At 42.0% G+C, this 26661-nt stretch overlaps 1 protein-coding gene across 4 annotated transcripts in view; it reads left to right on the forward strand.

Moving 5' to 3' along the window:
• Positions 1-26661, forward strand: part of LOC133541283 (MICAL-like protein 1) — a 249806-nt gene that overhangs the window by 203112 nt on the left and 20033 nt on the right. For all 4 annotated transcript variants that reach the window (XM_061884597.1, XM_061884600.1, XM_061884599.1 and 1 more), the window contains 5 exons: positions 15779-16167; positions 20447-20492; positions 20571-20904; positions 23544-23666; positions 23739-23865. In XM_061884597.1, coding sequence (XP_061740581.1) covers positions 15779-16167; positions 20447-20492; positions 20571-20904; positions 23544-23666; positions 23739-23865 — 1019 coding nt within the window. The remainder of the gene's footprint in view (positions 1-15778; positions 16168-20446; positions 20493-20570; positions 20905-23543; positions 23667-23738; positions 23866-26661) is intronic.

Below are 26661 nucleotides of genomic sequence, written 5' to 3' on the forward strand. Positions count from 1 at the left end.
TTTAGTGACATGTACGTCATGCAGGTGTGTCTGTGTTTAGTGACATGTACGTCTTGCAGGTGTGTCTGTGTTTAGTGACATGTACGTCTTGCAGGTGTGTCTGTGTTTAGTGACATGTACGTCTTGCAGGTGTGTCTGTGTTTAGTGACATGTACGTCTTGCAGGTGTGTCTGTGTTTAGTGACATGTACGTCTTGCAGGTGTGTCTGTGTTTAGTGACATGTACGTCTTGCAGGTGTGTCTGTGTTTAGTGACATGTACGTCTTGCAGGTGTGTCTGTGTTTAGTGACATGTACGTCTTGCAGGTGTGTCTGTGTTTAGTGACATGTACGTCTTGCAGGTGTGTCTGTGTTTAGTGACATGTACGTCTTGCAGGTGTGTCTGTGTTTAGTGACATGTACGTCTTGCAGGTGTGTCTGTGTTTAGTGACATGTACGTCTTGCAGGTGTGTCTGTGTTTAGTGACATGTACGTCAAGCAGGTGTGTCTGTGTTTAGTGACATGTACGTCTTGCAGGTGTGTCTGTGTTTAGTGACATGTACGTCTTGCAGGTGTGTCTGTGTTTAGTGACATGTAGTCTTGCAGGTGTGTCTGTGTTTAGTGACATGTACGTCTAGCAGGTGTGTCTGTGTTTAGTGACATGTACGTCTAGCAGGTGTGTCTGTGTTTAGTGACATGTACGTCTTGCAGGTGTGTCTGTGTTTAGTGACATGTACGTCTTGCAGGTGTGTCTGTGTTTAGTGACATGTAGTCTTGCAGGTGTGTCTGTGTTTAGTGACATGTACGTCAAGCAGGTGTGTCTGTGTTTAGTGACATGTACGTCTTGCAGGTGTGTCTGTGTTTAGTGACATGTACGTCTTGCAGGTGTGTCTGTGTTTAGTGACATGTACGTCTTGCAGGTGTGTCTGTGTTTAGTGACATGTACGTCTTGCAGGTGTGTCTGTGTTTAGTGACATGTACGTCTTGCAGGTGTGTTTGTGTTTAGTGACATGTACGTCTTGCAGGTGTGTCTGTGTTTAGTGACATGTACGTCTTGCAGGTGTGTCTGTGTTTAGTGACATGTACGTCTTGCAGGTGTGTCTGTGTTTAGTGACATGTACGTCTTGCAGGTGTGTCTGTGTTTAGTGACATGTACGTCTTGCAGGTGTGTCTGTGTTTAGTGACATGTACGTCTTGCAGGTGTGTCTGTGTTTAGTGACATGTACGTCATGCAGGTGTGTCTGTGTTTAGTGACATGTACGTCTAGCAGGTGTGTCTGTGTTTAGTGACATGTACGTCTAGCAGGTGTGTCTGTGTTTAGTGACATGTACGTCATGCAGGTGTGTCTGTGTTTAGTGACATGTACGTCTTGCAGGTGTGTCTGTGTTTAGTGACATGTACGTCTAGCAGGTGTGTCTGTGTTTAGTGACATGTACGTCTTGCAGGTGTGTCTGTGTTTAGTGACATGTACGTCTAGCAGGTGTGTCTGTGTTTAGTGACATGTACGTCTAGCAGGTGTGTCTGTGTTTAGTGACATGTACGTCTTGCAGGTGTGTCTGTGTTTAGTGACATGTACGTCTTGCAGGTGTGTCTGTGTTTAGTGACATGTACGTCTTGCAGGTGTGTCTGTGTTTAGTGACATGTACGTCTTGCAGGTGTGTCTGTGTTTAGTGACATGTACGTCTTGCAGGTGTGTCTGTGTTTAGTGACATGTACGTCTTGCAGGTGTGTCTGTGTTTAGTGACATGTACGTCTTGCAGGTGTGTCTGTGTTTAGTGACATGTACGTCTAGCAGGTGTGTCTGTGTTTAGTGACATGTACGTCAAGCAGGTGTGTCGGTGTTTAGTGACATGTACGTCTTGCAGGTGTGTCTGTGTTTAGTGACATGTACGTCTTGCAGGTGTGTCTGTGTTTAGTGACATGTACGTCTTGCAGGTGTGTCTGTGTTTAGTGACATGTACGTCTTGCAGGTGTGTCTGTGTTTAGTGACATGTACGTCTTGCAGGTGTGTCTGTGTTTAGTGACATGTACGTCTTGCAGGTGTGTCTGTGTTTAGTGACATGTACGTCTCGCAGGTGTGTCTGTGTTTAGTGACATGTACGTCTTGCAGGTGTGTCTGTGTTTAGTGACATGTACGTCTTGCAGGTGTGTCTGTGTTTAGTGACATGTATGTCTTGCAGGTGTGTCTGTGTTTAGTGACATGTACGTCTTGCAGGTGTGTCTGTGTTTAGTGACATGTACGTCTTGCAGGTGTGTGTGTGTTTAGTGACATGTACGTCAAGCAGGTGTGTCTGTGTTTAGTGACATGTACGTCAAGCAGGTGTGTCTGTGTTTAGTGACATGTACGTCTTGCAGGTGTGTCTGTGTTTAGTGACATGTACGTCTTGCAGGTGTGTCTGTGTTTAGTGACATGTACGTCTCGCAGGTGTGTCTGTGTTTAGTGACATGTACGTCTTGCAGGTGTGTCTGTGTTTAGTGACATGTACGTCTTGCAGGTGTGTCTGTGTTTAGTGACATGTATGTCTTGCAGGTGTGTCTGTGTTTAGTGACATGTACGTCTTGCAGGTGTGTCTGTGTTTAGTGACATGTACGTCTTGCAGGTGTGTCTGTGTTTAGTGACATGTACGTCTTGCAGGTGTGTCTGTGTTTAGTGACATGTACGTCTTGCAGGTGTGTCTGTGGTTAGTGACATGTACGTCTTGCAGGTGTGTCTGTGTTTAGTGACATGTACGTCTAGCAGGTGTGTCTGTGTTTAGTGACATGTACGTCTTGCAGGTGTGTCTGTGTTTAGTGACATGTACGTCTTGCAGGTGTGTCTGTGTTTAGTGACATGTACGTCTCGCAGGTGTGTCTGTGTTTAGTGACATGTACGTCTTGCAGGTGTGTCTGTGTTTAGTGACATGTACGTCTTGCAGGTGTGTCTGTGTTTAGTGACATGTATGTCTTGCAGGTGTGTCTGTGTTTAGTGACATGTACGTCTTGCAGGTGTGTCTGTGTTTAGTGACATGTACGTCTTGCAGGTGTGTGTGTGTTTAGTGACATGTACGTCAAGCAGGTGTGTCTGTGTTTAGTGACATGTACGTCAAGCAGGTGTGTCTGTGTTTAGTGACATGTACGTCTTGCAGGTGTGTCTGTGTTTAGTGACATGTACGTCTAGCAGGTGTGTCTGTGTTTAGTGACATGTACGTCTTGCAGGTGTGTCTGTGTTTAGTGACATGTACGTCTTGCAGGTGTGTCTGTGTTTAGTGACATGTACGTCTTGCAGGTGTGTCTGTGTTTAGTGACATGTACGTCTTGCAGGTGTGTCTGTCTTTAGTGACATGTACGTCAAACAGGTGTGTCTGTGTTTAGTGACATGTACGTCTTGCAGGTGTGTCTGTGTTTAGTGACATGTATGTCTTGCAGGTGTGTCTGTGTTTAGTGACATGTACGTCTTGCAGGTGTGTCTGTGTTTAGTGACATGTACGTCTTGCAGGTGTGTCTGTGTTTAGTGACATGTACGTCTTGCAGGTGTGTCTGTGTTTAGTGACATGTACGTCTTGCAGGTGTGTCTGTGTTTAGTGACATGTACGTCAAGCAGGTGTGTCTGTGTTTAGTGACATGTACGTCTTGCAGGTGTGTCTGTGTTTAGTGACATGTACGTCTTGCAGGTGTGTCTGTGTTTAGTGACATGTACGTCTCGCAGGTGTGTCTGTGTTTAGTGACATGTACGTCAAGCAGGTGTGTCTGTGTTTAGTGACATGTACGTCAAGCAGGTGTGTCTGTGTTTAGTGACATGTACGTCTTGCAGGTGTGTCTGTGTTTAGTGACATGTACGTCTTGCAGGTGTGTCTGTGTTTAGTGACATGTACGTCAAGCAGGTGTGTCTGTGTTTAGTGACATGTACGTCTTGCAGGTGTGTCTGTGTTTAGTGACATGTACGTCTAGCAGGTGTGTCTGTGTTTAGTGACATGTACGTCTTGCAGGTGTGTCTGTGTTTAGTGACATGTACGTCTTGCAGGTGTGTCTGTGTTTAGTGACATGTACGTCTTGCAGGTGTGTCTGTGTTTAGTGACATGTACGTCTTGCAGGTGTGTCTGTGTTTAGTGACATGTACGTCTTGCAGGTGTGTCTGTGTTTAGTGACATGTACGTCAAGCAGGTGTGTCTGTGTTTAGTGACATGTACGTCTAGCAGGTGTGTCTGTGTTTAGTGACATGTACGTCAAGCAGGTGTGTCTGTGTTTAGTGACATGTACGTCTAGCAGGTGTGTCTGTGTTTAGTGACATGTACGTCTTGCAGGTGTGTCTGTGTTTAGTGACATGTACGTCTTGCAGGTGTGTCTGTGTTTAGTGACATGTACGTCTCGCAGGTGTGTCTGTGTTTAGTGACATGTACGTCTTGCAGGTGTGTCTGTGTTTAGTGACATGTACGTCTTGCAGGTGTGTCTGTGTTTAGTGACATGTATGTCTTGCAGGTGTGTCTGTGTTTAGTGACATGTACGTCTTGCAGGTGTGTCTGTGTTTAGTGACATGTACGTCTTGCAGGTGTGTGTGTGTTTAGTGACATGTACGTCAAGCAGGTGTGTCTGTGTTTAGTGACATGTACGTCAAGCAGGTGTGTCTGTGTTTAGTGACATGTACGTCTTGCAGGTGTGTCTGTGTTTAGTGACATGTACGTCTTGCAGGTGTGTCTGTGTTTAGTGACATGTACGTCTCGCAGGTGTGTCTGTGTTTAGTGACATGTACGTCTTGCAGGTGTGTCTGTGTTTAGTGACATGTACGTCTTGCAGGTGTGTCTGTGTTTAGTGACATGTATGTCTTGCAGGTGTGTCTGTGTTTAGTGACATGTACGTCTTGCAGGTGTGTCTGTGTTTAGTGACATGTACGTCTTGCAGGTGTGTCTGTGTTTAGTGACATGTACGTCTTGCAGGTGTGTCTGTGTTTAGTGACATGTACGTCTTGCAGGTGTGTCTGTGTTTAGTGACATGTACGTCTTGCAGGTGTGTCTGTGTTTAGTGACATGTACGTCTAGCAGGTGTGTCTGTGTTTAGTGACATGTACGTCTCGCAGGTGTGTCTGTGTTTAGTGACATGTACGTCTTGCAGGTGTGTCTGTGTTTAGTGACATGTACGTCTTGCAGGTGTGTCTGTGTTTAGTGACATGTATGTCTTGCAGGTGTGTCTGTGTTTAGTGACATGTACGTCTTGCAGGTGTGTCTGTGTTTAGTGACATGTACGTCTTGCAGGTGTGTGTGTGTTTAGTGACATGTACGTCATGCAGGTGTGTCTGTGTTTAGTGACATGTACGTCTAGCAGGTGTGTCTGTGTTTAGTGACATGTACGTCTTGCAGGTGTGTCTGTGTTTAGTGACATGTACGTCTTGCAGGTGTGTCTGTGTTTAGTGACATGTACGTCTTGCAGGTGTGTCTGTGTTTAGTGACATGTACGTCTTGCAGGTGTTGTCTGTGTTTAGTGACATGTACGTCTTGCAGGTGTGTCTGTGTTTAGTGACATGTACGTCTTGCAGGTGTGTCTGTGTTTAGTGACATGTACGTCTTGCAGGTGTGTCTGTGTTTAGTGACATGTACGTCTTGCAGGTGTGTCTGTGTTTAGTGACATGTACGTCTTGCAGGTGTGTCTGTGTTTAGTGACATGTACGTCTTGCAGGTGTGTCTGTGTTTAGTGACATGTACGTCTTGCAGGTGTGTCTGTGTTTAGTGACATGTACGTCTTGCAGGTGTGTCTGTCTTTAGTGACATGTACGTCAAAGCAGGTGTGTCTGTGTTTAGTGACATGTACGTCTTGCAGGTGTGTCTGTGTTTAGTGACATGTATGTCTTGCAGGTGTGTCTGTGTTTAGTGACATGTACGTCTTGCAGGTGTGTCTGTGTTTAGTGACATGTATGTCTTGCAGGTGTGTCTGTGTTTAGTGACATGTACGTCTTGCAGGTGTGTCTGTGTTTAGTGACATGTACGTCTTGCAGGTGTGTCTGTGTTTAGTGACATGTACGTCTTGCAGGTGTGTCTGTGTTTAGTGACATGTACGTCTTGCAGGTGTGTCTGTGTTTAGTGACATGTACGTCTTGCAGGTGTGTCTGTGTTTAGTGACATGTACGTCTTGCAGGTGTGTCTGTGTTTAGTGACATGTACGTCTTGCAGGTGTGTCTGTGTTTAGTGACATGTACGTCTTGCAGGTGTGTCTGTGTTTAGTGACATGTACGTCTTGCAGGTGTGTCTGTGTTTAGTGACATGTACGTCTAGCAGGTGTGTCTGTGTTTAGTGACATGTACGTCTTGCAGGTGTGTCTGTGTTTAGTGACATGTACGTCTTGCAGGTGTGTCTGTGTTTAGTGACATGTACGTCTAGCAGGTGTGTCTGTGTTTAGTGACATGTACGTCTTGCAGGTGTGTCTGTGTTTAGTGACATGTACGTCTTGCAGGTGTGTCTGTGTTTAGTGACATGTACGTCTTGCAGGTGTGTCTGTGTTTAGTGACATGTACGTCTTGCAGGTGTGTCTGTGTTTAGTGACATGTACGTCTTGCAGGTGTGTCTGTGTTTAGTGACATGTACGTCTTGCAGGTGTGTCTGTGTTTAGTGACATGTACGTCTTGCAGGTGTGTCCTGTGTTTAGTGACATGTACGTCTTGCAGGTGTGTCTGTGTTTAGTGACATGTACGTCTTGCAGGTGTGTCTGTGTTTAGTGACATGTACGTCTTGCAGGTGTGTCTGTGTTTAGTGACATGTACGTCTTGCAGGTGTGTCTGTGTTTAGTGACATGTACGTCTTGCAGGTGTGTCTGTGTTTAGTGACATGTACGTCTTGCAGGTGTGTCTGTGTTTAGTGACATGTACGTCTTGCAGGTGTGTCTGTGTTTAGTGACATGTACGTCTTGCAGGTGTGTCTGTGTTTAGTGACATGTACGTCTTGCAGGTGTGTCTGTGTTTAGTGACATGTACGTCTAGCAGGTGTGTCTGTGTTTAGTGACATGTACGTCTTGCAGGTGTGTCTGTGTTTAGTGACATGTACGTCTTGCAGGTGTGTCTGTGTTTAGTGACATGTACGTCTTGCAGGTGTGTCTGTGTTTAGTGACATGTACGTCTTGCAGGTGTGTCTGTGTTTAGTGACATGTACGTCTTGCAGGTGTGTCTGTGTTTAGTGACATGTACGTCTTGCAGGTGTGTCTGTGTTTAGTGACATGTACGTCTTGCAGGTGTGTCTGTGTTTAGTGACATGTACGTCTTGCAGGTGTGTCTGTGTTTAGTGACATGTACGTCTTGCAGGTGTGTCTGTGTTTAGTGACATGTACGTCTTGCAGGTGTGTCTGTGTTTAGTGACATGTACGTCTTGCAGGTGTGTCTGTGTTTAGTGACATGTACGTCTTGCAGGTGTGTCTGTGTTTAGTGACATGTACGTCTTGCAGGTGTGTCTGTGTTTAGTGACATGTACGTCTTGCAGGTGTGTCTGTGTTTAGTGACATGTACGTCTTGCAGGTGTGTCTGTGTTTAGTGACATGTACGTCTTGCAGGTGTGTCTGTGTTTAGTGACATGTACGTCTTGCAGGTGTGTCTGTGTTTAGTGACATGTACGTCTTGCAGGTGTGTCTGTGTTTAGTGACATGTACGTCTTGCAGGTGTGTCTGTGTTTAGTGACATGTACGTCTTGCAGGTGTGTCTGTGTTTAGTGACATGTACGTCTTGCAGGTGTGTCTGTGTTTAGTGACATGTACGTCTTGCAGGTGTGTCTGTGTTTAGTGACATGTACGTCTTGCAGGTGTGTCTGTGTTTAGTGACATGTACGTCTTGCAGGTGTGTCTGTGTTTAGTGACATGTACGTCTTGCAGGTGTGTCTGTGTTTAGTGACATGTACGTCTTGCAGGTGTGTCTGTGTTTAGTGACATGTACGTCTTGCAGGTGTGTCTGTGTTTAGTGACATGTACGTCTTGCAGGTGTGTCTGTGTTTAGTGACATGTACGTCTTGCAGGTGTGTCTGTGTTTAGTGACATGTACGTCTTGCAGGTGTGTCTGTGTTTAGTGACATGTACGTCTTGCAGGTGTGTCTGTGTTTAGTGACATGTACGTCTTGCAGGTGTGTCTGTGTTTAGTGACATGTACGTCTTGCAGGTGTGTCTGTGTTTAGTGACATGTACGTCTTGCAGGTGTGTCTGTGTTTAGTGACATGTACGTCTTGCAGGTGTGTCTGTGTTTAGTGACATGTACGTCTTGCAGGTGTGTCTGTGTTTAGTGACATGTACGTCTTGCAGGTGTGTCTGTGTTTAGTGACATGTACGTCTTGCAGGTGTGTCTGTGTTTAGTGACATGTACGTCTAGCAGGTGTGTCTGTGTTTAGTGACATGTACGTCTTGCAGGTGTGTCTGTGTTTAGTGACATGTACGTCTTGCAGGTGTGTCTGTGTTTAGTGACATGTACGTCTTGCAGGTGTGTCTGTGTTTAGTGACATGTACGTCTAGCAGGTGTGTCTGTGTTTAGTGACATGTACGTCTTGCAGGTGTGTCTGTGTTTAGTGACATGTACGTCTTGCAGGTGTGTCTGTGTTTAGTGACATGTACGTCTTGCAGGTGTGTCTGTGTTTAGTGACATGTACGTCTTGCAGGTGTGTCTGTGTTTAGTGACATGTACGTCTTGCAGGTGTGTCTGTGTTTAGTGACATGTACGTCTTGCAGGTGTGTCTGTGTTTAGTGACATGTACGTCTTGCAGGTGTGTCTGTGTTTAGTGACATGTACGTCTAGCAGGTGTGTCTGTGTTTAGTGACATGTACGTCTTGCAGGTGTGTCTGTGTTTAGTGACATGTACGTCTTGCAGGTGTGTCTGTGTTTAGTGACATGTACGTCTTGCAGGTGTGTCTGTGTTTAGTGACATGTACGTCTAGCAGGTGTGTCTGTGTTTAGTGACATGTACGTCTTGCAGGTGTGTCTGTGTTTAGTGACATGTACGTCTTGCAGGTGTGTCTGTGTTTAGTGACATGTACGTCTAGCAGGTGTGTCTGTGTTTAGTGACATGTACGTCTTGCAGGTGTGTCTGTGTTTAGTGACATGTACGTCTTGCAGGTGTGTCTGTGTTTAGTGACATGTACGTCAAGCAGGTGTGTCTGTGTTTAGTGACATGTACGTCTTGCAGGTGTGTCTGTGTTTAGTGACATGTACGTCTTGCAGGTGTGTCTGTGTTTAGTGACATGTACGTCTCGCAGGTGTGTCTGTGTTTAGTGACATGTACGTCAAGCAGGTGTGTCTGTGTTTAGTGACATGTACGTCATGCAGGTGTGTCTGTGTTTAGTGACATGTACGTCTTGCAGGTGTGTCTGTGTTTAGTGACATGTACGTCTTGCAGGTGTGTCTGTGTTTAGTGACATGTACGTCAAGCAGGTGTGTCTGTGTTTAGTGACATGTACGTCTTGCAGGTGTGTCTGTGTTTAGTGACATGTACGTCTAGCAGGTGTGTCTGTGTTTAGTGACATGTACGTCTTGCAGGTGTGTCTGTGTTTAGTGACATGTACGTCTTGCAGGTGTGTCTGTGTTTAGTGACATGTACGTCTTGCAGGTGTGTCTGTGTTTAGTGACATGTACGTCTTGCAGGTGTGTCTGTGTTTAGTGACATGTACGTCTTGCAGGTGTGTCTGTGTTTAGTGACATGTACGTCTTGCAGGTGTGTCTGTGTTTAGTGACATGTACGTCTTGCAGGTGTGTCTGTGTTTAGTGACATGTACGTCAAGCAGGTGTGTCTGTGTTTAGTGACATGTACGTCTAGCAGGTGTGTCTGTGTTTAGTGACATGTACGTCAAGCAGGTGTGTCTGTGTTTAGTGACATGTACGTCTAGCAGGTGTGTCTGTGTTTAGTGACATGTACGTCTTGCAGGTGTGTCTGTGTTTAGTGACATGTACGTCTTGCAGGTGTGTCTGTGTTTAGTGACATGTACGTCTAGCAGGTGTGTCTGTGTTTAGTGACATGTACGTCTTGCAGGTGTGTCTGTGTTTAGTGACATGTACGTCTTGCAGGTGTGTCTGTGTTTAGTGACATGTACGTCTCGCAGGTGTGTCTGTGTTTAGTGACATGTACGTCTTGCAGGTGTGTCTGTGTTTAGTGACATGTACGTCTTGCAGGTGTGTCTGTGTTTAGTGACATGTATGTCTTGCAGGTGTGTCTGTGTTTAGTGACATGTACGTCTTGCAGGTGTGTCTGTGTTTAGTGACATGTACGTCTTGCAGGTGTGTCTGTGTTTAGTGACATGTACGTCAAGCAGGTGTGTCTGTGTTTAGTGACATGTACGTCTAGCAGGTGTGTCTGTGTTTAGTGACATGTACGTCAAGCAGGTGTGTCTGTGTTTAGTGACATGTACGTCTAGCAGGTGTGTCTGTGTTTAGTGACATGTACGTCTTGCAGGTGTGTCTGTGTTTAGTGACATGTACGTCTTGCAGGTGTGTCTGTGTTTAGTGACATGTACGTCTCGCAGGTGTGTCTGTGTTTAGTGACATGTACGTCTTGCAGGTGTGTCTGTGTTTAGTGACATGTACGTCTTGCAGGTGTGTCTGTGTTTAGTGACATGTATGTCTTGCAGGTGTGTCTGTGTTTAGTGACATGTACGTCTTGCAGGTGTGTCTGTGTTTAGTGACATGTACGTCTTGCAGGTGTGTCTGTGTTTAGTGACATGTACGTCTTGCAGGTGTGTCGTGTGTTTAGTGACATGTACGTCTTGCAGGTGTGTCTGTGTTTAGTGACATGTACGTCTTGCAGGTGTGTCTGTGTTTAGTGACATGTATGTCTTGCAGGTGTGTCTGTGTTTAGTGACATGTACGTCTTGCAGGTGTGTCTGTGTTTAGTGACATGTACGTCTTGCAGGTGTGTCTGTGTTTAGTGACATGTACGTCTTGCAGGTGTGTCTGTGTTTAGTGACATGTACGTCTTGCAGGTGTGTCTGTGGTTAGTGACATGTACGTCTTGCAGGTGTGTCTGTGTTTAGTGACATGTACGTCTAGCAGGTGTGTCTGTGTTTAGTGACATGTACGTCTTGCAGGTGTGTCTGTGTTTAGTGACATGTACGTCTTGCAGGTGTGTCTGTGTTTAGTGACATGTACGTCTCGCAGGTGTGTCTGTGTTTAGTGACATGTACGTCTTGCAGGTGTGTCTGTGTTTAGTGACATGTACGTCTTGCAGGTGTGTCTGTGTTTAGTGACATGTATGTCTTGCAGGTGTGTCTGTGTTTAGTGACATGTACGTCTTGCAGGTGTGTCTGTGTTTAGTGACATGTACGTCTTGCAGGTGTGTGTGTGTTTAGTGACATGTACGTCAAGCAGGTGTGTCTGTGTTTAGTGACATGTACGTCTTGCAGGTGTGTCTGTGTTTAGTGACATGTACGTCTTGCAGGTGTGTCTGTGTTTAGTGACATGTACGTCTTGCAGGTGTGTCTGTGTTTAGTGACATGTACGTCTTGCAGGTGTGTCTGTGTTTAGTGACATGTACGTCATGCAGGTGTGTCTGTGTTTAGTGACATGTACGTCTTGCAGGTGTGTCTGTGTTTAGTGACATGTACGTCTTGCAGGTGTGTCTGTGTTTAGTGACATGTACGTCTTGCAGGTGTGTCTGTGTTTAGTGACATGTACGTCTTGCAGGTGTGTCTGTGTTTAGTGACATGTACGTCAAGCAGGTGTGTCTGTGTTTAGTGACATGTACGTCTTGCAGGTGTGTCTGTGTTTAGTGACATGTACGTCTAGCAGGTGTGTCTGTGTTTAGTGACATGTACGTCTTGCAGGTGTGTCTGTGTTTAGTGACATGTACGTCTTGCAGGTGTGTCTGTGTTTAGTGACATGTACGTCTTGCAGGTGTGTCTGTGTTTAGTGACATGTACGTCTTGCAGGTGTGTCTGTGTTTAGTGACATGTACGTCTTGCAGGTGTGTCTGTGTTTAGTGACATGTACGTCTTGCAGGTGTGTCTGTGTTTAGTGACATGTACGTCAAGCAGGTGTGTCTGTGTTTAGTGACATGTACGTCTTGCAGGTGTGTCTGTGTTTAGTGACATGTACGTCTTGCAGGTGTGTCTGTGTTTAGTGACATGTACGTCTTGCAGGTGTGTCTGTGTTTAGTGACATGTACGTCTTGCAGGTGTGTCTGTGTTTAGTGACATGTACGTCAAACAGGTGTGTCTGTGTTTAGTGACATGTACGTCTTGCAGGTGTGTCTGTGTTTAGTGACATGTATGTCTTGCAGGTGTGTCTGTGTTTAGTGACATGTACGTCTTGCAGGTGTGTCTGTGTTTAGTGACATGTACGTCTTGCAGGTGTGTCTGTGTTTAGTGACATGTACGTCTTGCAGGTGTGTGTGTGTTTAGTGACATGCACGTCTTGCAGGTGTGTCTGTGTTTAGTGACATCTACGTCTTGCAGGTGTGTCTGTGTTTAGTGACATGTACGTCTAGCAGGTGTGTCTGCGTTTAGTGACATGTACGTCTTGCAGGTGTGTCTGTGATTAGTGACATGTACGTCTTGCAGGTGTGTCTGTGTTTAGTGACATGTACGTCTTGCAGGTGTGTCTGTGTTTAGTGACATGTATGTCTTGCAGGTGTGTCTGTGTTTAGTGACATGTACGTCTTGCAGGTGTGTCTGTGTTTAGTGACATGTACGTCTTGCAGGTGTGTCTGTGTTTAGTGACATGTACGTCTTGCAGGTGTGTCTGTGTTTAGTGACATGTACGTCTAGCAGGTGTGTCTGTGTTTAGTGACATGTACGTCTTGCAGGTGTGTCTGTGTTTAGTGACATGTACGTCTTGCAGGTGTGTCTGTGTTTAGTGACATGTACGTCTTGCAGGTGTGTCTGTGTTTAGTGACATGTACGTCTAGCAGGTGTGTCTGTGTTTAGTGACATGTACGTCTTGCAGGTGTGTCTGTGTTTAGTGACATGTACGTCTTGCAGGTGTGTCTGTGTTTAGTGACATGTACGTCTTGCAGGTGTGTCTGTGTTTAGTGACATGTACGTCTTGCAGGTGTGTCTGTGTTTAGTGACATGTACGTCAAGCAGGTGTGTCTGTGTTTAGTGACATGTACGTCAAGCAGGTGTGTCTGTGTTTAGTGACATGTATGTCTTGCAGGTGTGTCTGTGTTTAGTGACATGTACGTCAAGCAGGTGTGTCTGTGTTTAGTGACATGTACGTCTTGCAGGTGTGTCTGTGTTTAGTGACATGTACGTCTTGCAGGTGTGTCTGTGTTTAGTGACATGTACGTCTTGCAGGTGTGTCTGTGTTTAGTGACATGTACGTCTTGCAGGTGTGTCTGTGTTTAGTGACATGTACGTCTTGCAGGTGTGTGTGTGTTTAGTGACATGTACGTCTTGCAGGTGTGTCCGTGTTTAGTGACATGTACGTCTTGCAGGTGTGTGTGTGTTTAGTGACATGTACGTCTTGCAGGTGTGTGTGTGTTTAGTGACATGTACGTCTTGCAGGTGTGTCTGTGTTTAGTGACATGTACGTCTTGCAGGTGTGTCTGTGTTTAGTGACATGTACGTCAAGCAGGTGTGTCTGTGTTTAGTGACATGTACGTCTTGCAGGTGTGTCTGTGTTTAGTGACATGTACGTCTTGCAGGTGTGTGTGTGTGTTTAGTGACATGTACGTCTTGCAGGTGTGTGTGTGTTTAGTGACATGTACGTCTTGCAGGTGTGTCTGTGTTTAGTGACATGTACGTCTTGCAGGTGTGTCTGTGTTTAGTGACATGTACGTCTAGCAGGTGTGTCTGTGTTTAGTGACATGTACGTCTTGCAGGTGTGTCTGTGTTTAGTGACATGTACGTCTTGCAGGTGTGTCTGTGTTTAGTGACATGTACGTCTTGCAGGTGTGTCTGTGTTTAGTGACATGTACGTCTTGCAGGTGTGTCTGTGTTTAGTGACATGTACGTCTTGCAGGTGTGTCTGTGTTTAGTGACATGTACGTCTAGCAGGTGTGTCTGTGTTTAGTGACATGTACGTCTTGCAGGTGTGTCTGTGTTTAGTGACATGTACGTCTAGCAGGTGTGTCTGTGTTTAGTGACATGTACGTCTTGCAGGTGTGTCTGTGTTTAGTGACATGTACGTCTTGCAGGTGTGTCTGTGTTTAGTGACATGTACGTCTTGCAGGTGTGTCTGTGTTTAGTGACATGTACGTCTTGCAGGTGTGTCTGTGTTTAGTGACATGTACGTCTTGCAGGTGTGTCTGTGTTTAGTGACATGTACGTCTAGCAGGTGTGTCTGTGTTTAGTGACATGTACGTCTTGCAGGTGTGTCTGTGTTTAGTGACATGTACGTCTTGCAGGTGTGTCTGTGTTTAGTGACATGTACGTCTAGCAGGTGTGTCTGTGTTTAGTGACATGTACGTCAAGCAGGTGTGTCTGTGTTTAGTGACATGTACGTCTTGCAGGTGTGTCTGTGTTTAGTGACATGTACGTCTTGCAGGTGTGTCTGTGTTTAGTGACATGTACGTCTTGCAGGTGTGTCTGTGTTTAGTGACATGTACGTCTTGCAGGTGTGTCTGTGTTTAGTGACATGTACGTCTTGCAGGTGTGTCTGTGTTTAGTGACATGTACGTCTTGCAGGTGTGTCTGTGTTTAGTGACATGTACGTCTTGCAGGTGTGTCTGTGTTTAGTGACATGTACGTCTTGCAGGTGTGTCTGTGTTTAGTGACATGTACGTCTTGCAGGTGTGTCTGTGTTTAGTGACATGTACGTCTTGCAGGTGTGTCTGTGTTTAGTGACATGTACGTCTTGCAGGTGTGTCTGTGTTTAGTGACATGTACGTCAAGCAGGTGTGTCTGTGTTTAGTGACATGTACGTCTTGCAGGTGTGTCTGTGTTTAGTGACATGTACGTCTTGCAGGTGTGTCTGTGTTTAGTGACATGTACGTCTTGCAGGTGTGTCTGTGTTTAGTGACATGTACGTCTTGCAGGTGTGTCTGTGTTTAGTGACATGTACGTCTTGCAGGTGTGTCTGTGTTTAGTGACATGTACGTCTTGCAGGTGTGTCTGTGTTTAGTGACATGTACGTCTTGCAGGTGTGTCTGTGTTTAGTGACATGTACGTCTTGCAGGTGTGTCTGTGTTTAGTGACATGTACGTCTTGCAGGTGTGTCTGTGTTTAGTGACATGTACGTCTTGCAGGTGTGTCTGTGTTTAGTGACATGTACGTCTAGCAGGTGTGTCTGTGTTTAGTGACATGTACGTCTTGCAGGTGTGTCTGTGTTTAGTGACATGTACGTCTAGCAGGTGTGTCTGTGTTTAGTGACATGTACGTCAAGCAGGTGTGTCTGTGTTTAGTGACATGTACGTCTTGCAGGTGTGTCTGTGTTTAGTGACATGTACGTCTTGCAGGTGTGTCTGTGTTTAGTGACATGTACGTCAAGCAGGTGTGTCTGTGTTTAGTGACATGTACGTCTTGCAGGTGTGTCTGTGTTTAGTGACATGTACGTCTTGCAGGTGTGTCTGTGTTTAGTGACATGTACGTCTAGCAGGTGTGTCTGTGTTTAGTGACATGTACGTCTTGCAGGTGTGTCTGTGTTTAGTGACATGTACGTCTTGCAGGTGTGTCTGTGTTTAGTGACATGTACGTCTAGCAGGTGTGTCTGTGTTTAGTGACATGTACGTCTTGCAGGTGTGTCTGTGTTTAGTGACATGTACGTCAAGCAGGTGTGTCTGTGTTTAGTGACATGTACGTCTTGCAGGTGTGTCTGTGTTTAGTGACATGTACGTCAAGCAGGTGTGTCTGTGTTTAGTGACATGTACGTCTTGCAGGTGTGTGTGTGTTTAGTGACATGTACGTCTCGCAGGTGTGTCTGTGTTTAGTGACATGTACATCTTGCAGGTGCAAGGTGTGCCGCAGCACGCTGCTCGCCGGCTTCCACGCGCCCGGGGAAGCCGCCTGCTCGGTTCTTTGCTCCGAACAGGTGCGAGGATGCGCGCGGAGCCCCTGCGACTTGTCTCTCGGCGTCCCTCAGGGCACGGAGGCGTGGCGGTCACGTGACAAACAGGTTGTCACGGCGGCCGAGCGACCCATGCCGAGCGAGACGTCCTTGTCGCCGTGCGCCATGTTCCAGCCGGCTGGTGTCGCCCAGGCAACGGAAGATGGACGACCAAGCGGTCCAACAAACAGAGACTTTGAGTCCGATGAAGGGACTGAAATGGAGGATCTTCATTCAAAGCCTTCAGCAGGAAGAGGGGAAAGTAAGCAGCTGGCGCAGGTGTCCCAGGCAGGTAATATTACATCCACCTCAATACTTGAATGTGTGCTAATAAATCTTCATTGTTTGCTAATTAATACAAACCCTGTTTCCATATGAGTTGGGAAATTGTGTTAGATGTAAATATAAACAGAATACAATGATTTGCAAATCCTTTTCAACCCATATTCAGTTGAATATGCTACAAAGACAACATATTTGATGTTTTTTAAAATAATAACCAACTTAAAATTTCATGGCTGCAACACGTGCCAAAGTAGTTGGGAAAGGACATGTTCACCACTGTGTTACATCACCTTTTCTTTTAACAACACTCAATAAACGTTTGGGAACTGAGGAAACTAATTGTTGAAGCTTTGAAAGTGGAATTCTTTCCCATTGTTGTTTTATGTAGAGCTTCAGTCCTTCAACAGTCCGGGGTCTCCGCTGTCGTATTTTACGCTTCATAATGCGCCACACATTTTCCATGGGAGACAGGTCTGGACTGCAGGCGGGCCAGGAAAGTACCCGCACTCTTTTTTTACAAAGCCACGCTGTTGTAACATATGCTGAATGTGGCTTGGCCTTGTCTTGCTGGAATAAGCAGGGGCGTCCCTGAAAAAGACGGCGCTAAGATGGCAGTATATGTTGTTCCAAAACCTGCATGTACCTTTCAGCATTAATGGTGCCTTCACAGATGTGTAAGTTACCCATGCCTTGGGCACTAATGCACCCCCATACCATCACACATGCTGGCTTTTACACTTTGCGTCGATAACAGTCTGGATGGTTCGGTTCCCCTTTGGTCTGGATGACACGATGTAGAATATTTCCAAAACCAATTTGAAATGTGGACTCGTCAGACCACAGAACACTTTTCCACTCTGCATCAGTCCATCTTAGATGATATCGGGCACAGAGAAGCCGGCGGCGTTTCTGGATGTTGTTGATAAATGGCTTTCACTTTGCATAGTAGAGCTTTAACTTGCACTTACAGATGTAGTGACAAACTGTATTTAGTGACAGTGGTTTTCTGAAGTGTTCCTGAGCCCATGTGGTGATATCCTTTAGAGATTGGTGTCGGTTTTTGATACAGTGCCGTCTGAGGGATGGAAGGTCACGGTCATTCAATGTTGGTTTCCGGCCATGCCGCTTACGTTGAGTGATTTCTCCAGATTCTCTGAACCTTTTGATGATATTATGGAGCGTAGATGTTGAAATCCCTAAATTTCTTGCAATTGCACTTTGAGAAAGGTTGTTCTTAAACTGTTTGACTATTTGCTCACACAGTTGTGGACAAAGGGGTGTACCTCGCCCCATCCTTTCTTATGAAAGACTGAGCATCTTTTTGGGAAGCTGTTTTTATAGCCAATCATGGCACCCACCTGTTCCCAATTAGCCTGCACACCTGTGGGATGTTCCAAATAAGTGTTTGATGAGCATTCCTCAACTTTATCAGTATTTATTGCCGCCTTTCCCAACTTCTTTGTCACGTGTTGCTGGCATCAAATTTTAAAGTTAATGATTATTTGAAAAAAAAAATAAAGTTTATGAGTTTGAACATCAAATATGTTGTCTTTGTAGCATATTCAACTGAATATGGGTTGAAAAGGATTTGCAAATCATTGTATTCTGTTTATATTTACATCTAACAGTTTCACAACTCATGGAAACGGGGTTTTTAAAGCTAAAAATCGTTTCAAACATACTGCACCTCATTAAACTTACAATAAAACTTGCTTTTAAGGGCCACTGAACACGTTCATGCAGTTTTTAGTGAGCAGCAGGCTGTCAAACGAGCTTCAGGCGGTGCAATAAACGTGAAAAACTGTGTCTATATACACTGTATCTATACATATATTCATACCTTATTAGGGGTTTGAAAAAACGATTTTCCGACACATGCATACGTAGATGTATGTCTGTATGTATGCACATCCTCAACTGTTGCTCAAAGGCACTGGGAGACGTCAGGTATCGGTGGCACCACCACCAGGTCCTGCGGGCAATAGCAGACACTATCTGCACTGGCATCAACACCCGGAAGCGGCAACACCCGACCAAGAGCACACATTCCCAGACATCATCGCAACTACTGTGGCTGACTGCCGGAGGAACGGGTGGAAGGCCCGCTGTGAGACTATTGAGGTGGGCTGCAGGGGTTTTGCAGGCAAGTCCTTACACCAGGTCCTGGGGCTCCTTGGGGTTTGTGGACTGCACAGGCGAAGAGCCATAAAAAACACCTTGGAAGCGTCTGAAAAGGCTTCACGTTGGCTGTGGTTGAGGAGGGGGGGGCGCCTGGCGAAGTGTCCTACCTGGACATGAGTCAACTGGGTCACCCGGGTGACAATGTTTGATTAAGACCCGAAACACCCTATGACCCCGGGAGAATCACTGGTGATGTGTCCAGATTCACACCATGAGGTGTATTATAGTACTATTATGTATAAAAGTATGTACATATATGTATGTCTGTATATATACGTATATATGTTTGTATTTATGCATATATATACATATACATATTTATTTATATAAATGTATATATACATACAGTATATATATATATATATATATTTGTATATGTATGCCTGTATATATGTATGTATAAATGTATGTACATACATGTATGTCTGTATATATACGTATATATTTATGTATATATGTTTGTATTTATGTGTGTGTATATGTATATATAAATATATATGTTTGTGTATGTATATATGTATATATGTTAGTATTTATGTACATATATACATACATATATATGTTTGTGTATGTGTTTATATGTATATGTACATATATTTGTATATATATATATACGTATATGTATGTCTGTATATATACATATATATGTATGTATAAATGTATGTACATATATGTATGTCTGTATATACATGTATATATGTAGTATGTATATATGTGTGTATTTATGTATACATAAATATATGTTTGTTTATGTGTGTATATATGTATATGTATATATATTTGTATATATATATGTATATATACGTATATGTATGTCTATATATACGTATATATGTATGTATAAATGTATGTACATATATATGTCTGTAAATATATGTTTATATGTAGTATGTATATATGTTTGTATATATACTGTATATACATATATATGTTTCTGTATGTGTAAATATATGTATATATATGTATGTACATATATGTATGTCTGTATGTATATGTATATATGTAGTATGTATATATGTTTGCATTTATATACATACATATATATGTTTCTGTATGTATATATGTATGTATGTATATATATATATATATATATATATATGTATGTATGTATGTACATTATATATGTATGTATGTACATTATATATATACATATGTATATGTATTATATATGCTATATATGTATATGTGGATGTGTGTACATATATATGTACGTATGTATATATATATATATGTATAATATATATATATATGTATGTATGTATATATATATATATATATATATATATATATATATATATACACACACACATATATATGTACGTATGTATATATATATATGTATAATATATATATATGTATATATATATCTATGTATGTATATATATATATATATATATATATATACATACATACATATATATATATATTATACATATATATATATATACATACGTACATATATATGTGTGTGTGTATATATATATATATATATATATATATATATATATATATATATATATATATATATATATATACATATATATTCTTGAAGCAAGCAAGTGCGGGCTTTCTCTAATGAGTGCACCTTTAGCTCTGGAAAAAAGAGGAGAACCAAAGGTGGTTTCCGTTGTACATGCACTGTGGACTGCCTCTAAAATGCCCATAAAAAGTGGTCCGTGCCTCTTGCATGTTTGAAAACATAGCAAAAGACCACAGGTCGATGCATGATAACATAAATGTGCCGTAAATGAGTGTCTCCATGGTAAACAGGCAACAATCCTCGTACAAGTAAGGCGGTCTGCACCAATTTTCAATAGCACACGCAGTCTTAGTAGATCACATGTGACACGCCCACTTATAGAACACGCATCTTATAGTTTGCCTGGTATTTGGATTTAATCAGACCCTTCATCTTTAAAAAGAAAAAAAAAAGGTAGTCAGTTTGCTGAAGCGAGTAAACAGAGGAGTTTGTACAAAAACCGGTCGGCCTATATGAAAACTGGGGCAACTTTTCTTTGAAATTCTTCATAGGAAAGCAGAACTAGCACTTTACTTCATACATGCTGTTGCTCCGAGTCAGGTCTTTTTTTCATCTTCCTGTCCAGGCAGTCCTTCCATGCCAGGCCAGTCCTCAGCCAGTCCATCTCTCACGTGAGCAACATTCCTGGTCAGGCCCTAGAACTGTATCACACTACACTTTATGGACCCCCATGACCTTTCTTCTTTCAGACAAAAAAGTCCGGTGAAAAGAAACCATCCCTGGCTAAGAATCATCCACCCGGGGCCGTGGACACAACTGCCCCCCCTCGAGAGCCCAGTACCCTTCAGACAATCTCGGTCTGGCTTGTCCTGGTACAGACCCAAAGTCCCTCCTCCCAATCCTTTCACTGGAGACCTGCAGGACCAGACCAAAGACGTTATCGCCGACGCTACCAGTCAGATTGCTTCCTCGTCTTTGGAGGCTCCCGGGGATGATATCGTGATCGGCGATCCGGTTTTGTCGAGGAGTTGTTCCCAGCCGGCTGTTAAAACACCTGGGCCTCACCACATGACCGACTCTCAGGTAAAAGTGACTGTGGTTTATAGGTCAAATGTTTTTATTTGATATGAGGGATAAGAAAAAAAAAATGTGCCGATGGATCAGTATCGACAGATTTTCTTGAAAGATACGTGATGGCCATGAATTCCTCTTCAGGTGGATCACAAACACTAATCAATCCTGTCTGACACTGTAGCCATTTGAAGGATATTCACTTTCATTACGGCAAATAAACTGCCTTTCTAAGTAGCCTAAATACCATGATCATGTAGCATTATCACTGGAGGACAAGGCTAAACATGTTGCACACAGAGTGTGGCATGCTAATAGCTAAGCTAACTTCTAAGCTGTCTTTAGATAACACCAATTAAAAATGACTTAGGTGAGTTTAAAAAGTGTAGATGGCAGTAAGCAGTTATTAACAGGAAATTACCAAGTAGATTAATTAGCAGAGATGGATGGACGTTTTGTTTTGGCTACCTGGGTTGCGCATGACGTCAAGCCAGGCTGCCGACTGAGCTGGCTTTTCGCACTTTGGCGATCACTCCAGCAGCACTGAGAGCAGACTCAGCCAAACTACCTGTAGGTAATGCAATTACTGTAAGGCAAGGCTCCACTTTCCACAAAATGTTCTTGCTTGATGTTGAAGTTATGATAATAATACATACATAATTATTCTAACATTTCCCACCTGTTTATCACATAACTTCCCCAGAATTTTCTTATCCCCAATAACGTCTTCTTCCTTTAGTAAGGCAAGGCTCCACTTTTCACAAAATGCTCTCGCTTGATGTTGAAGTTATGATAATAATACATACATAATTATTCTAACATTTCCCACCTGTTTATCACATAACTTCCCCAGAATTTTCTTATCCCCAATAACTTCTTCTTCCTTTAGTAAGGCAAGGCTCCACTTTTCACAAAATGCTCTCGCTTGATGTTGAAGTTATGATAATAACATATACATAATTATTCTAACATTTCCCACCTGTTTATCACATAACTTCCCCAGAATCTTCTTATCCCCAATAACGTCTTCTTCCTTTAGTAAGGCAAGGCTCCACTTTCCCAAAAATGCTCTTGCTTGATGCTGATCTGCCTCGGCTTTGCTATTGATTACCATCAGCGATTTTACTTGGTCTACCTTAATTGTTTCCAAACGGTGTCCCTAACACGGCAGTAAAACGGCTGATCAAACAAAACAGAAGTCATGGTCATGGACCCACTAACGACGCAAGCTAGCTCTCTAATCAGCTAAACAGACTCAATAACGGCACGCTGACATTTTGGTGAATTTACTGAGGAATTTGTGAAAGTGAAACAATACAAAAAGAATATTATTGTCAGTTAATAATGCTAACACAGACACTCGTAAAAGTGTTAACATATTAGCTAACGGCGCTAGCTTGATTATAATACGACAGCAGGTACAAATAAGCATGAAAACACTCCTACAGACATCACACATGAGATGCTTTGGTAAGTAAGAATTGTTTTAGTTTTATTGTAAAACTTACAAACGTTGCATAGAGTGATTAATGAAGAATCTTTTTGAGTAGAAACGCTATGGACAGCTCGAAGACGAAGTGAATGATATTTATATAGCGCTTTTTCTCTAGTGACTCAAAGCGCTTTACATAGTGAAACCCAATATCTAAGTTACATTTAAAGCAGTGTGGGTGGCACTGGGAGCAGGTGGGTAAAGTGACTTGCCCACGGACACAACGGCAGTGACTAGGATGGCGGAAGCGGGGATCGAACCTGCAACCCTCAAGTTGCTGGCACGGCCGCTCTACCAACCGAGCTATACCGCCCCACAGAGTGCCGAACACGGCACTCTGGATGAAAGGGGGAAAAAAACACAAAAAACATGACACCTGCATTGAGAAAAGTCATCCATAAGATGGCGCCATAGCGCAAAAAAATAAAACACTTTCTAGGTGTATTTGCTTGTCGTTGTGTCTTTTTAAACTAACTTTAACTATTTTTAGTTGGCTGTTTTCTAGTGTGTGAATGTGAGTGTGAATGTTGTCTGTCTATCTGTGTTGGCCCTGCGATGAGGTGGCGACTTGTCCGGGGTGTACCCCGCCTTCCGCCCGATTGTAGCTGAGATAGGCGCCAGCGCCCCCCGCAACCCCAAAAGGGAATAAGCGGTAGAAAATGGATGGATGGATGTTTTCTAGTGTGTGAATGTGAGTGTGAATGTTGTCTGTCTATCTGTGTTGGCCCTGCGATGAGGTGGCGACTTGTCCAGGGTGTACCCCGCCTTCCGCCCGATTGTAGCTGAGATAGGCGCCAGCGCCCCCCGCGACCCCAAAAGGGAATAAGCGGCAGAAAATGGATGGATGGATGTTTTCTAGTGTGTGAATGTGAGTGTGAATGTTGTCTGTCTATCTGTGTTGGCCCTGCGATGAGGTGGCGACTTGTCCAGGGTGTACCCCGCCTTCCACCCGATTGTAGCTGAGATAGGCGCCAGCGCCCCCCGCGACCCCAAAAGGGAATAAGCGGCAGAAAATGGATGGATAGTTGGCTGTTTTCTGAGAAAAATCCATAAATGAGCCGCACCGTCTGATAAGCCGCAGGGTTCAAAGTGTAGGAAAAAAAGTAGCGGCTTATAGCCTGGAATTTACGATAGTAAAGTTTTAAGGATTTGTTTGCAGGTCTGCCAAGAAAATGATCATTGTGACAGAAAAACGGAGATGGCCAAATCAGAGACGTGTCAGGTCCTCACGCCCGGACGGCCCCCGGCTCCCGGACACGGCTTCCCGCTCGTCAAAAGGAAGGTCTGAAGTGGAGTCTTTTCACTGGAAATCCATGTCTGGAAAAGAAATGCTGGCTTATTTGTGCTGGGACAGGTGCAGGTGGAGCAGTCTGCTCCTGCAGGAGATCTGCAGGCGGAGGCAAGACGACTGAACGACCAGCTGGAGGCGCTGGAAGAACGAGGCGTCGCCATGGAGGAGAACCTTAGAAAGTGCAAGAATGGTCATTCCAAATATTTTCATAAAAATATGCATAGAGCAGGGGTCACCAAGGCGGGCACCAGGTGGCCCGTAAGGACCAGATGAGTCGCCCGCTGGCCTGTTCTAAAAATAGCTCAAATAGCAGCACTTACCAGTGAGCTGCCTCTATTTTTTAAATTGTATTTATTTACTAGCAAGCTGGTCTCGCTTTGCTTGACATTTTTATTTCTAAGAGAGACAAAACTCAAATAGAATTTGAAAATCCAAGAAAATATTTTAAAGACTTAGTCTTCACTTGTTTAAATAAATTCATTTATTTTTTTACGTTGCTTCTTATAACTTTTAGAAAGACAATTTTAGAGAAAAAATACAACCTTAAAAATTATTTTACGATTTTTAAACAAATATACCTTTTTACCTTTTAAATTTCTTCCTCTTCTTTCCTGACAATTTAAATCAATGTTCAAGTATTTTTTATTTTTTATTGTAAAGAATAATAAATACATTTATATTCAATTTTTCCTTTCAGTTTCTGTTTTTTTGACAAAGAATATTTGTGAAATATTTCTTTAAACTTATTATGATTAAAATGTTTTATTATTATTATGGCAAATCTGTAAAATCAAATTTAAATCTTATTTCAAAGTCTTTTGAATTTCTTTTAAAAATTTTGTTCGGGAAAATCTAGAAGAAATAATGATTTGTCTTTGTTAGAAATGTAGCTTGGTCCAATTTGTTATATATTCTAACAAAGTGCAGATTGGATTTTAACCTATTTAAAACATGTCATCAAAATTTTAAAATTAATCTTAATCAGGAAAAATTACTAATGATGTTCCAAAAATTATTTTTTTAATTTTTTCAATAAGATTCGAATTAGTTAGTTTTTCTCTTCTTTTTTTCGGGTGAATTTTGAATTTTAAAGAGTCGAAATTGAAGATAAACTATGTTTCAAAATTAAATTTTAATTTTTTCTGTTTTCCCCTCTTTTAAACCGTTCAATTAAGTGTTTTTTTCATCATTTATTCTCTACAGAAAAACCTTCCGTAAAAGGAAAAAAAATGTACGACGGAATGACAGACAGAAATACCCATTTTTTTAATATATATATATATATATATATATATATATATATATATATATATATATATATATATATATATATAGATTTATTTATTAAAGGTAAATTTAGCAAATTGTTTATTTCTGGCAATTTATTTAAGTGTGTATCAAACTCATGATTAATATTCCAAAAAAATATTCTGCCAAATCTAGAAAATCTGTAGAATCAAATTTAAATTTCATTTCACAGTTTTTTGAATTTTTTGTTCTGGAAAATCTAGAAGAAATAATGATTTGTCTTTGTTAGAAATATAGCTTGGTCCAATTTGTTATATATTCTAACAAAGTGCAGATTGGATTTTAACCTATTTAAAACCTGTCATCAAAATTCTAAAATTAATCTTAATCAGGAAAAATTACTAATGATGTTCCAAAAATAATAATTATTTTTTTCCAATAAGATTCGAATTAGCTAGTTTTTCTCTTCTTTTTTTAGGGTGAATTTTGAATTTTAAAGAGTCGAAATTGAAGATAAACTATGTTTCAAAATTAAATTTTCATTTTTCCTGTTTTCTCCTCTTTTGAACCGTTCAATTAAGTGTTTTTTTCATCATTTATTCTCTACAAAAAAAACTTCCGTAAAAGGAAAAAAAATGTACGACGGAATGACAGACAGAAATACCCATTTTTTTAATATATATATATATATATATATATATATATATATATATATATATATATATATATATATATATATATATATATATATATATATATATATATATATATATTTATTTATTAAAGGTAAATTGAGCAAATTGTTTATTTCTGGCAATTTATTTAAGTGTGTATCAAACTCATGATTAATATTCCCAAAAAATATTCTGCCAAATCTAGAAAATCTGTAGAATCAAATTTAAATTTTATTTCACAGTTTTTTGAATTTTTTGTTCTGGAAAATCTAGAAGAAATAATGATTTGTCTTTGTTACAAATATAGCTTGGTCCAATTTGTTATATATTCTAACAAAGTGCAGATTGGATTTTAACCTATTTAAAACATGTCATCAACATTCTAAAATTAATCTTAATCAGGAAAAATTACTAATGATGTTCCAAAAATTATTTTTTTATTTTTTTCAATAAGATTCGAATTAGCTAGTTTTTCTCTTCTTTTTTTGGGTGAATTTTGAATTTTAAAGAGTTGAAATTGAAGATAAACTATGTTTCAAAATTGTATTTTCATTTTTCCTGTTTTCTCCTCTTTTAAACCGTTCAATTATTTTTTTCATCATTTATTCTCTACAAAAAAAACTTCCGTAAAAGGAAAAAAAATGTACGACGGAATGACAGACAGAAATACCCATTTTTTTTATATATATATATAGATTTATTTACTAAAGGTAAATTGAGCAAATTGGCTATTTCTGGCCATTTATTTAAGTGTGTATCAAACTGGTAGCCCTTTGCATTAATCAGTACCCAAGAAGTAGCTCTTGCTTTCAAAAAGGTTGGTGACCCCTGGCATAGATAATAAATACAGTGCATCTGGAAAGTATTCACAGCATTTCACATTTTACACATTTTGTTTTGTTGCAGCCTTATTGCAAAAAGGAATACATTCATATTTGTCCTCAAAATTCTACAAACAACACCCCACTATGACAATGTGAAAATGTTAGATTTTTTTGCACATTTTGTGTTGAGAGGCCTTTGCTCGATACTTTGTTGATGCACATTGGTATCATAGCCAGACA

Source organism: Nerophis ophidion, linkage group LG23 (genome assembly GCF_033978795.1).
Source record: "Nerophis ophidion isolate RoL-2023_Sa linkage group LG23, RoL_Noph_v1.0, whole genome shotgun sequence".
NCBI classification, from domain to species: domain Eukaryota; kingdom Metazoa; phylum Chordata; class Actinopteri; order Syngnathiformes; family Syngnathidae; genus Nerophis; species Nerophis ophidion.